This window comes from Trachemys scripta, chromosome 2 (genome assembly GCF_013100865.1).
Source record: "Trachemys scripta elegans isolate TJP31775 chromosome 2, CAS_Tse_1.0, whole genome shotgun sequence".
Classification (NCBI taxonomy): domain Eukaryota; kingdom Metazoa; phylum Chordata; order Testudines; family Emydidae; genus Trachemys; species Trachemys scripta.
In genome coordinates, this window is record NC_048299.1 from 197,621,589 (window position 1) to 197,634,151 (window position 12,563).

Consider the following 12,563-nt stretch of genomic DNA (forward strand, 5'->3'; position numbering starts at 1 on the left):
CTGTACTCTACAGTCTCTGTTCAAGCCTGCAGTGTGGTTCAGGGACATGGTTAAACATTAGTTATCCATAAGACCCATCTACACTACAAGATAGAATGGCGTTCTAACAATGTCAAGGGACATTTTGTAACAGAGTTCCCGGACATGGTTACTGTAAATAGGCCTTAGTGGTTTCCGTTTAATCACTAGCAGACTTGTCTCAATCACTAAGAACATTTGTCCCAAATGATGTCAATGGGGAGAGGGGGAAGAGAACCAAGTGCCCTACCCACACCTGCCACCAACTACATGGGACTGGAGCCTCCCCATTGCCCAGGGATTGGCTTATAAAAGGCCTCAGCAAAGCAACAACCACTGGAGCAGCTGAGGGACCAACATTTGCCAACAGAAAGACTGTGGAGAGAGCAGGACCCAAGCAACCCTTCCTTTGCTCCTGGCCAGCTCTCCCTGGGAGGCAAGAAGAGCCTTTGCAGGAGTCTCTCTCTCAACTAGAATTACTCTACACTTTGGCACAATTTGATAAAAAATGGCAATCTGGGCTCAGGAGAAGCTCAGAACTGGACTAAGAAGGGTGTCGCATGTAGGTCAGGATTAAGTGATGCAGGACTGGCAAAGCAATGTGGAGAGCCTTAATCACTGCATGCCAGCATTATGTCTGGCTCCAGGGAAGGGCTTTTGGGCCTCGTTTTTTATAGTTAAAATGGAAAGTATGATTGCAGCAAAGAATTAAAAGCAAATGTATGGAAGGAGAAGGTACTGCATTTCAGAAAAGATTTTACTCTTGCTACACAGGATTATAAACCCAGGAGTTTACTGGGAATGTCTGGGTTTTGCAGGACTGCTCCAGTGTCCCAGATACTATTTAGATTGGACTCAAATTTCCTCTCTTCTCTGTGATGGTCCCTCATTGCCTCGTCTAGTTCCTGTAGTGGTCACTCCCCCTCCACTGGGGGAGCTCACAGTTCCCTTTCCAGGACTCTCTTCTTCCCTCCACTGCCCCCCTCTATCTTAAAGAAAACTGGGGCCCAGCTGGCTCTGTGTTGTTTCCCAGTGCACGACCTGCCTGCCAGCTATTTAAATGTGCATCTGAGGTGCTCCAAGCCTGGCACTATCACCAATTGCTCAATGTGCTCCAGGTCTGGAAAAATCCCAGACCTATTACACACTACTGGTACGCACACAGTTCAATCACCAGCCTGCAAGCAGTAGACTAGGGCCAACACAAGTGGGCCTGAATTTCCTTTAAGGAAGGGAACACTGGACTGTGATTGGGAGGCCAGAGGGGAGTTCCAGGGAAGTTAAGTGGAGGTAGATTGGAAGAAAAGGGTAAGAGATGAGCACTCAAAGGACAAACATTCATAGTCCAACCCCTCTTCAAGCTGCCAAACCCTACTCACCCACTCCTTCAACTACCCCCAACCCGAACACCATAGCTGCAAACTCTTTCATACCTCAGAGTAGATGGCCAAACCTTGATTCAACTTACTACTGAAATTCTCCCAACATAGGCAACAAAACTTTCAATGTCCTAGCTGCTAGAAACTTGCAGTTTTCTCCCTTCCTCACCCCTTTATGCTGTGATGGTATTCAGAAAGGAAGTAGGTTTCTCCATTTAAAACAGAGGCAGCTACCTCTATTGCTATAGCAGTTTTCTAATGATGTAGAAAGCACAAAACCCGAACGCATGTGTGCTAAACCTACTTTTGGAAACATCCAGCATCTTTCCAAGAGAACCATTTTCATTTGTTTTCATGGAATGAAATCTGCACAGAACAATATAGACTTAATCCATACCACAATTCATCTCAGCTCCCCCATTCCCTTTCTATTTAGACGGAGCATTTCTTTCATATTCAAGATGGGCAACTTCCTCAGATTTCTGTGGGGAATCATCTAATATCTAACTTTCAGCTGAGCTGCTGCATAGAGACGAGGCTTGCCCTTCTGGGACAGAGATACTGTTCTTACATTATTTGGGCCCATCATGCAGTAGTAATATGTACAATGCTAGAATCATTAACCTTCGGTTGTTTTTCTTTTATAACAAAGCCACAAACCTTAATTCATAAAAAAGTGCTGCAAGATGAAAAATTCATATAGCACAGTTTTACAAAATGCCACAAGGCTTCAGGGAAAATAAGCAGCATTTCCTTAACTCTGTGGTAAAGGGCAGCAAGGTGGCTGGATACATTTACCTGAATTACATGGAAAACTGCTGTAGGAGATGCTCTGACACAAATATGCACATAGAAAACATATATTAACTGCTCACCTTTTCTTCATTACCAACACAACCCCCAGAAATATAATAACGAACAGCAAGATGCCTGCAATGACTCCAGCGATTTTAACAGTATGGTCTGTCTCCTTCTCTGGCTCTGGGTCTGGTTTTCGAGTAGCAGCTCCTATGAAGGTAGCGGATTTAAAAGAAAAGGGGGGGAAAAAGAACAAACACATTACACTTTCTTCTCCTGTTACATTTAACATACATAGTAATAAGCCTTATCAGAGCCGACAGACAGCAATGCTTTGATTTTTTTTTAAAAAACTGGTCTCATATGCACTGGAAGGAATGTAATTGTTCATATTGTTCTACAATATTTTGCTAAACCACAGCACAAGATGGATACTACACCCACGCCTGACCCTTTTATAAGACCCTCTTCACACATACAATTTTCTATATTTTTATTATCTGTGTTGGCTCCCTGTTCTTTCTGCCATTTAAAAACTTGCTAACACCACAATAACTATCCTAAGCCTTTATCCTAATTTGATTTGCTGGAACATCTTCCTTAATTATTTTTCATAAATGAAGCAGTAATTCCATAACATATTAGCTTAAACACCTGGAAAAGTGAGATAAGCTCATTTACCACGCGTTTTACCAGCAATTGTTTTTTTGTACAATAGACCTTTTTTTTTTTGCCTTTGGAAATCTAAATCTAGGTCACATCTGGTAAGCAAAAGACTCCTTCTAAGCAATTTATTCACAAAGTGGGAAGCAGCTGATGATCACACCACTGGCACCCACATTTAATATCTGTTTAAATGAGATAACCAGTGCCTTGCAGCAGCTACTGTCTTAGCTTTTCCAGCTTCCCCATTTAAAAAAACCCACCATTTGTATTGTTTACTGTATAATGTGATGGAACGTCAAATCCATGTCTGATGAAATATCCATTTCCTCCACTAAATGAGTTCAGGATGAAAAATGTTAAGGACATAATGTTCAATTCACTAAACTGAATATATATTTTTTGAGAACTTACACTTTTTAAAATCAAAATGTCACATATTTATCGTTTGAGGCACTACGTCACCTTTACAAAGTGGACAGATAGTCCTAGAAATAGGAATTTATTTATCAGTTTTCTTATTACAGCTTTTTTTTTGGATGGGGAAAGCAGGGGAGGTAAAATGCAATTAAACTATAATATTATAGAACTAGCATTCCCATCACAGTCTCCTGGTTTCATTAGGGGCACTGAAAGGCACAGTTGTTGTCTACTTGTCCTTTTATTTGCCTTTTTATGAAAAATGGCTAAGGTGAGGATTTTACCCGGGGCCAAATTTTCCTCTGCTCCTCTCCCACAATCAGGGCCAGGTTTTCAAAGGTGGTCAGCATCCAGCAGTTCCCGTTGAGACACTTATGGATCAGATTTTGGAAAGAGCTTAGTGCATCAGATGAGACAATCTGGCCACTTTTACTGGTGCCTAAATGTGAGCTGAGCCCTTCTGAATATTTGGAACCAACTGTGGGTGCTAAGTTTGTTTGAAAATTCTTGCCAGGGTGTATTGTAAACATAATGGGCTAGAGATATTTACTATCTATGGGCCCAATTCCACCATGTTTACTACGGCTAATATCTTACTATGAAATAGTCCCACTGAAATAAATGGGAATTCTGAACTAGTAAAACTCAGTATGTGTAAGGATAGCGGAATCAGGCTCTATATTTTCTGTAACAGATATGCATAACATTTTGTTCTAAACAATCCTGTTTTTAATTCCCCTGTATCATATGAGGGATTTCTTTAAAAAAAGCTTCCTATTATTATAATTTATACAGTACTCAAAGTGTGCTACATACTTAGAAGATACCTACTGTACCTTCTTAATGCAGAAAACAGCTGTTGAGCTGAAAATGGCAGGTCGGAAACACTGAATCAAGGATGATATAAATGACAAGGGAAGATATGGAGTTTATAGCAAGTGGAAATGAGAATTGAAACAATAGCAAGATCTAAGCCAGGGGTCTCAAAGTCCCAGCCTGAGAACCTCCCCACTGCGGCCCGCAGAGGAGAGACGCATGCAGACACGATACTGGCAATGTCTGCTGCGGGCGCCGCCCCCTGCAGCTCCCACTGGCTGAGGGAGAGGAACAGAGATACCATCACTAGTCGCCAGGCAGAGTCAGCCATGGAAGCAGCGTCACTTTTTTCCACATCAAAATACCAAACACAACTATCTGATGCACACCTTCTGCAATCCTGAAGGTTTCAACTGCTCAGTCACTGAGGCCAAACATCAACAAACTGACAGAACTGAAGCGTTGCCAGTGGCTGGCAAACACTAAAAACTCTCTGGCAGAGAATTGTATAAAGTTGTATGACAGTTTTATTATTTCTAAGAAATTCGAAATAAAAAATAAAGTATAAATGTTTTTCCTGTCTCTTAATCAATTTCTGATTCATGACGATACTTTGTTTCTCACCCCATGACTATTAGTTTCTTTAGTAGCCTCTTGTGAGAGACTTTGCCAATGGCCTATTTAAAATCTAAATAAATTACGTCAGCTGGTTCTCTTGTATCCTTTATTTTATCAAGTACAACAAATCCTAAGAAATTCGTGAGACATAATTTTCTTTTACAGAACCTGGGCTGGTTATACTCTGTTATATCATGATCTAACAGTCCTGGCATTTTATTACACTATTTTTATTACAGTTTTAACCAATTTGGCAGGTACAGATATAAGGTTTACTAGTTTGTAATTGCCCAGATCACCCATGGAGCCTTTTAAAAATATAGTTACAAGATCTGCTACCTTCAAATCCTCCAGTATCATAGCTATTTTTAATGAGAGATGGCATATTTTTGTTAGCTGCTCAGCCACTTCATACTTAATCTCCTTCAGAACTCTTAGATTTATAGCATCTGGGTCTGGTGACTTATTACTTTTTAAATTATCAATTAGCTCCATCAATTTCTTCTGACATCTCAATCTGTGATAGTACCTCATTTTTTATTACCAGAAAAGTGTGTTATAGGTATATCCCCTAACATCTTTTGTGGTGGAGACTGATGCAAATAAATCATTTAGCTTGTGAGCAACGTTCTTTCATTCCTTAATTTCTCCCTTGGTGATCCAGTGAACCCAGTGAGTTTCTTTCCCAGGCTTCCTGGTTCTGATCTATTAAAAGAATTTCATGTTTGTTTTATACCCATTTGTTGTTCAAAATCCATCTTATCCCTCTTAATTTCCCTGTTACATATTGCCTGCTGTTTACTGGTTTCACTGGGGTTAGATTTCCAGATTTTGAAAGATCTCTAGTTGGCTCAAATAACCTCTCAAAATTTGCCATCTAGGCAGACGGGCTTACATCATGCTTCCTGATTTTGTTTTTGTTCAGTGGTACACGTCTTGTAGGAATCAGTTAATGTCTTCTTAACTATGCCACCTGTAAGGATTTTACTTCATTTACTTTTGACTCTAGGGCCTTTTTGACTAGCCTCTTCATTTTATTAAAGTCTCCCTTTATCAAGTTTAATGTCACTTTTTGGTATCTTATTTCCCATTAGGAGGTTGAACCTAATAATATTATGGTCACTATTACTTAGTGGCTCAGCTACTTTTAATTCTTGAATTAACTCCTGCAAAACAATCCTGTGACTGTTCCATGGCTGGAAGAAGTTGGTGGAAAATTCCTCTCTTTCCCCCAACAGAGTTCCCAGGGCCCAGCCAAGTTACTCTGTCTAGGTACTGTGGGAAGGATTTGCCCCTTTGTGTCTGAATAATTTTGTTTATCTATTTAGGCAGGAGCTGCCTCATTCCCTGTGGTCTGTAAAGAGACAAGCACAATGCTGGTGGTTAATAAATAATGATAAACAATAATAGCCTCTTGCTTGTAAAGTAAGGGTAAATAAGTAGTGTATTACTCATGCCTTATTAAAATTGGAGTTAAGAAAATTGTTTGAATTAACTTGAAAATATAATCTAATTCTTTTAAATAGAATGTAAACTTGTTTGAATTTGCTTCACAATTTGATAATTTTCTTGAATAATAAAAGAGCCCTCCACCAGATAAAATCAAAATAATATTAGAGAGAGAGAGAGAACAAACACCTTATGTTTGTTTTAAATTAATAAAGCTTGAACTTGCTTGTTTGGGGATTTTTATGAAATGTCTACTAAGAGAGATAACTGGGCCACTGTATATGAAGAAGCAATAATTAAAATAATCCTATCCCAATGGCCTACCAGTCATACTTACAAACAAGCACAACAAAGGAATGGGATAAAAACAACAACTGCCCAAAACAACTTCAGTTATTCTGACTAAAGCAATTCATTCAAAACCTCTAAGATTTTTCTGCTGTTTATTTACACCAACAAATAATCCCTTCCTTTAACTAAAGCAGATGGATCTCCACTTTATTTCCCACTCAAGGCTGACCAATTGGGTGTCTCTTTACTTCCACTCTGCAGCTTTATGCTCTCTAACCGTACTTGCTCAGTAAGTCATTTCCGAAATTTTTTCCAGATAAATTTCATTTACAGGTATTTCCTTGACTGATGTAATGGATAAGTTTAAATGCCTCCTAGATAATAACACAGGTAGTCTAGACCATCTCAATCTCCAATGAAACTTACTTTTCCTGTTATTAACCAGCCCATGATTTTTTTTCTTTAACTAGTGACCTGTGTTACACAGAAACTGGTAAATGTCCATCTTCTTCTCCCTGGGGAAAAATTAATAATCACACCTACAAGATTTCATACTCTTTTGAGGCATGCAATCAAATTATTATGCAGGCAGCATGATCCAAGTATTATCGCTTTTCAGCACCTACCTTTAACTCATTTCACAGAGCAGGTCAGGGAAATGAAATGTTATACCCCTGTGTGACAGCTGCATTGTGATTAGGCAGTTGGAATCATGCAAAATGGGAGGCACAGACCTGTGGTGCTGCCTTTGATTATCCATTCCAAGGGCTCTACTGTCACTGCCACATAGCAACAAGATTGAAAAGATCAGAAAATTTGGCTTTAAAGACCCCCAAAGCTTCCAAGGACACAGCAAAGCACAAGAGTAGGTAGGGAAGGTATTATTATTATTACAACTGATATTTTAGTAGCACCTAGAAACTCCAAATCAGATTGGGAACCCCATTGTGCTAGGAACAATTCAAACACAGAGCAAAACAAGCTTTTGCCCCAAAGAGGTTCAGTCTAATTAAGACAAGCTGTAACAAGTGAATGTCACAAACTATCAGAAGAAATGGGAGAGGGAGGGAAACAATTATAAGAAAATATATTTACACAGGGCACAATGGGTATAATTAATTCCTTCTGCCTATCCAGCTAGCTGTTATGACTTGGCACTTCTGTAAGCATCACCGTAGGTCTTGAGGAGGGGCCTGAAGGAGTACAAGGCAGTGTCTTTATGGAAGAGTTTGGGTAGGACGCTTCATGCTGGAGGGCAGGAAAGTGAAGATGCTTGTGGGAAAACCAGACAACCAGGTAACTTTGCTGTTGGTGGTAGAGAGTTAGGCTGTGATAAAATATAAAAGCATATCAATAGCTTTCTCCTGACTGAGTTATGCTGCTGAAAGGGAAAAGAGCATTGTAGAGAGGTAGGTCCTCCTTGTGAATGCAAAGAGATCCACAGAGTAGTGATCCCTGTTGAACCTTGGAATCCACATTCTTAGGAGGCCAACTCTTTTCCATGGGCTGATAAAAAACTAACTCCCTCCTGGAGAGGATATTGGCTAGAAAACTCCATGCCAATTTCCCCCTCATATGTTTTTTTTCATGAAAGTGAATGATTGAACTCTAATTTCTAAGTCGGTGGCAGAAAAGGCACTGCTACAAAGATACAACAAGCAAGTCCAAAGCACTTGCTATTTGAGTTTAAATTTTGGTCCAGACGCCAGGATTTTAGACTATCCTGGAGAAGATCCAAAAGACATACAAATGTGTAGATTAAATGAATTATCACCCCAGCTAGTCTGTTTGTACTGTAAACAACTGACATTCAGTCCTCATCTGCTAACCAGCATGTATTCTGCTCACAAAAGTCTTTGTTTCATTACTCCCGGCAGAATTCCAGCAACGGTAGAAAGCCTCCCACCCCAACACACTTCATTGGTTGCTTTCATATCAACATCCTTATTTCTTCTTTGAAAAATGTACTGCTTTTTTGTCCCTGTGGTTGAAGTTATGAGGTGTTGATAGACCCTGGACAGGGTATAATTTGTGACAGAAGGTGGTTTTGATCGATTTTTCTCCCCTTTCTAGCCCATGTCTTGAATATATTAGTTTTGCAAACTCACTGGCTTAAGGTCTATTTTCTTTTTACAGTATTTCCCCTTTCTGCATTGTTGTTCCCTTGCCAAATGCTCAGTTGTAGATGGTATTCTCTGCTTGGCAGGAAATGTGTCTTTCTCTGTGTTTTGTTTAGTACCGAGCCAACTGTCAGTGCTGAAATCTCTGTATCCTGATTCTCCCTCACTATAACATGATAACTCCCATTCGATCTTTTCTGTTTTGGTGAGTTACTCACATACTGTGTAGGGAGAACAGAGCCCCTAATTTTCATGGCAGAGTATTTGCTTTTTTATTTGTGATTATTTTACACTATATACTGATGCTCAGTTGTCTTTCCTCCATTAACAGAGATTTGTACTTTAGTAAAAGTCATGCTGGGGCATGTGTCTATGCGCATATGCTCATGAAAATATGTCGTATGAACAGACCCTGAATAAAGGTGTCAAGTCATGTGATACAATTAAATTCAGAGTCCCTAAGCAGAAGGAGTCTATCAGAAAAGGCCTATCAAAATAACAGCAGCTTCCTAACACTAATTATGAATTATTAACTTTGTTTATGACATTCCTCACTGGTGCAAAGACGTAAAAAAAAAAAATGGAGAACAGCACGAAAAGAAATGCAAAAGTGTCACTGATGGATATGCGTAATCTGTTTGATTTTCAATTTGGTTGTAATTGTAAACTCACTTTTGGGGGCATGTGAACACAAAGTAGGGTTTGTTTGTTTTTTAAACATTTATACTTTAGGTAAACATAAGAAATAACATTCATAATTGCCATAACCAAACCCAACTGCCAACGTGATGTACATCCCTTGGCCTCACCTGATCTACACTCCTGTGATTAGCTTTAGCGCCTGTCACGGGGCTATTTATTTAAACACCTCTCCTTAAAACTTCAGGGGCCTACACATAATTTTAAAAAGCCAATCCATTAAAACCAAAAAAAGAAAAGGAAGAAAATTAAAACAGCCCCTCAAACTAAATCAACCCCGATTATTCCCCAAACAACCAGCCACACAACAAAGCACCAAAAAAACCAAAACCAAAACAAAAAAACTTATTCCACTCTTACTAACAACCCCTCCTCCCCCCCGTACTAGAATCTCTGACCCACTTCTTGGTTTACAATTGCCAAATCTTAGGACAGGGTGGAAAAGTAAGTGAACACAAAATGCCCCACAATAATGCCCCTTTCCTCGTGGAAAGAAATTACTTTCCAATAGCTCCTTTTATCAACAAGAAAGTCTAACAAAAATTAAAGATTCCCTTCTTCACAAGGTGATAAAATAGTCCCAAACACTCCCCTGTGCTGGAAATAAGGGGGTAAAAGGAGGGAGATCTTGTCTCTCATGTAGCCAGACCTCAGACCACTAGGGATTGGTGGGTCATAATCAACACCCTAACACTATATCAGTAAACTAATAAGCAGCCAGTGCAGAGCATAGAGCTGTGATGCTGTGCTCTTGTACAGATAACTTGCTGAAAAGCAGGAAGCCCCATTCTCCACAAGCTTAAATTTTCAAATAATGTACAGGCCTTAAAGGACAAGGAAAAAAGTACATTTTATCATGTGATAAAACATACATTTTTCTTGGGTGGACATGCCAAAAAGTATCAGCCATTGAAGAGCACACTACAAGACTCTAATCCTAAAGTGACAAAAACATGGGTTATAGTAGCAAAGTCTATATCAGAAATAAAAGGTAAAAGCCTCTTGGCCAACTGCACATGCAAAGAAGCAGTTGGGTTTACAGCTGCTATCTGGTCATCTAAGTGCGGCAGAAGTCTAACAAGATCCCATGAATTGCAATCACACGAGTTGTATGGTGAGATCATGCCTCCAATCAAGGGGACTCAAGGAACGGCAATAGGAGGCTATGACAATCCACTTCCATCACTTTAGACTTAGGTAGCTAGCTCTCATTCATGCTCCAAATGCCAGGTCACTTGCATTCCATGATTCCACTTCCACATCATTTGCCATGGATTTTACCTCCTTCCATAGAAGGGTAATCTAGAATCTGAGCTTTCATTAGAAATAAATATTTCTTTTGATTGTGAAGATCACCACTCAAACACCAACACCCTGCAAACTGTCGCCGTGATGTCCAAGTGAGTCTGCTGGGAGCTTGAAACAATAACTCTAAGAGGTGTAAACTGCCCTATTCATTTCAATCAGGGTCTTGCCCTATGGACTTAGATTCTGTAAGCAATGGAATTTGGCATTTTACCAAGACACTATGGAATTCCGCAATTTTCCCATAGACTTTGCCAGTTTGTTGTAGCTAGCCATTTTGTTTCTTGTCACCCTGCCTGCCTCTTGCTGTCCAGCTTTCTCCAGAGGAAAAGTTAATTTTATCACACTGCAGGCTTCCACCAGAACTGGAGTCCAACATGCACCCATGGAATGGGGAAACCAGAAGTGCAGACTGGTGAGGAAAGCTGGCTTGAAAACAGCATATCACTTGGGACCCAGAGAAGGGAGATGTGTCATTGCAGCCAGCTACAAGCTCCCCATTTCCCTGGCACATATGGGGAGATTAATCTAGACTAAACTAACTGGGCAACATCACAGGAACCAAGACCCAGGTAGCTGAGTTGCCTCTGGGAAAACATTCAATCCTCAAGAAGAAAAGACAAATTGTACATCAATTAGCATTTTCATCTGTGTGCCATAGTTGTGTGTGTTAGTGAGAGAGCAAAGACATGGGGGACTAGAGGGGAGGATATTTCATGATAATAAAATAAGTTAATGTTGTTGAGAAACATAGCGGTTGTTGCTGTGGAATCTGGCCCTATTCTGTCTACAAGAGGCCCTGCTCCAAGGCACAGTAAAGTGTTCAACTACATCACGTTAAGAAAGATATGAACAAATGGGAGACAGTCCAGAGAAGAACACCAAAAAATTGTGAGAGATTTATAAAACAAAATGAGGAAAGGTTGAAAGAACTGAACATGTATAGTGTAGAGAAAGCTGAGGGGGAACTTGTTAACAATTTTCAAATATGTAAAAGGTTGTTATAAAGAGGACAGTGATCAATTATTCTCCATGTTCACAGAGGGTAGGACAAGAAGCAATGGGCTTAATCTGCAGCTAGAGAGATTTAGGTAGGAAAAACTTTCTAACTATAAGGATAGTTAAGTGCTGGAATAGGTTGCCCAGGGAAGTTATGGAATCCCATCACTGGAGGTTTTTAAAAATAGGTTAGACAAACACTTCTCCGGGAGTCTAGGTATATTTAATCCTCCCTCAACTTGGGGCACTTGCCTAGATGACCTCTTGGGGCAGAAATGTATCATCCCAAATTCACTTGTGAAAGAAAGGAATCGACTTTAGTCCAGAGTAACCCCACCCATTCCTTCTATGGTCCACGGGCAAGTCATCACTGCCTTATGGTCAGTGCTACGAAGGCAGTAGTTAGAATGATCATCATCATGGTTGGACATCTGATCTTCACCCATTGCCTGGGGGAGATCATTGACCAACACACAAATAAAGTTTTTGTGCCAAACCTAGGCCTGAAACTAGAATAAGAAAGGTCAAGAAAATCAGACATCCTATGAGTTTGTCTTGCTTCCACCTCTCCACTATCTTACACAGAAAAAGATTGAAAATGGGTTTACAGCTAGCCAGATTATCAGTGTCAAGAGCATGTGTCTTGAGCCTCGGATACGTGACAGCTTCCTCAAGGATAACTGGCACTCTGCTCTCTTTAGGAGAGATAATGGCAATGCCCAATAGGCGCTCACCCTCTCCTACCTCAGTTTACCATCACCAGGAGGGAAACACATGAGACCAGATCACAGGCTGTGGAATACAGTTCTCCCACACCTCTGGGATCTCAGCGAGCTGCACAGGCTGAAACTTAACCAGTGAAGACACTTTGCTTTGCTAGCATGGACACAGGTAGCTAGATTGTTCCCAATGCTTCCATGAACAGAAGAGGCCGCGTCCAGCAGACCTGCCACAGGAGTGCAGGCAAAGAACCTGGTATCCAATGGAA

The 12,563-nt window shown here is 40.3% G+C and overlaps 1 protein-coding gene across 12 annotated transcripts in view; it reads right to left on the bottom strand.

The window, feature by feature from the left end:
* PTPRM (protein tyrosine phosphatase receptor type M) overlaps nt 1-12,563 on the bottom strand; it is a 690,156-nt gene that overhangs the window by 211,013 nt on the left and 466,580 nt on the right. For all 12 annotated transcript variants that reach the window (XM_034762641.1, XM_034762634.1, XM_034762636.1 and 9 more), the window contains one exon: nt 2,273-2,405. In XM_034762641.1, the coding sequence (XP_034618532.1) occupies nt 2,273-2,405 (133 nt within the window). The remainder of the gene's footprint in view (nt 1-2,272; nt 2,406-12,563) is intronic.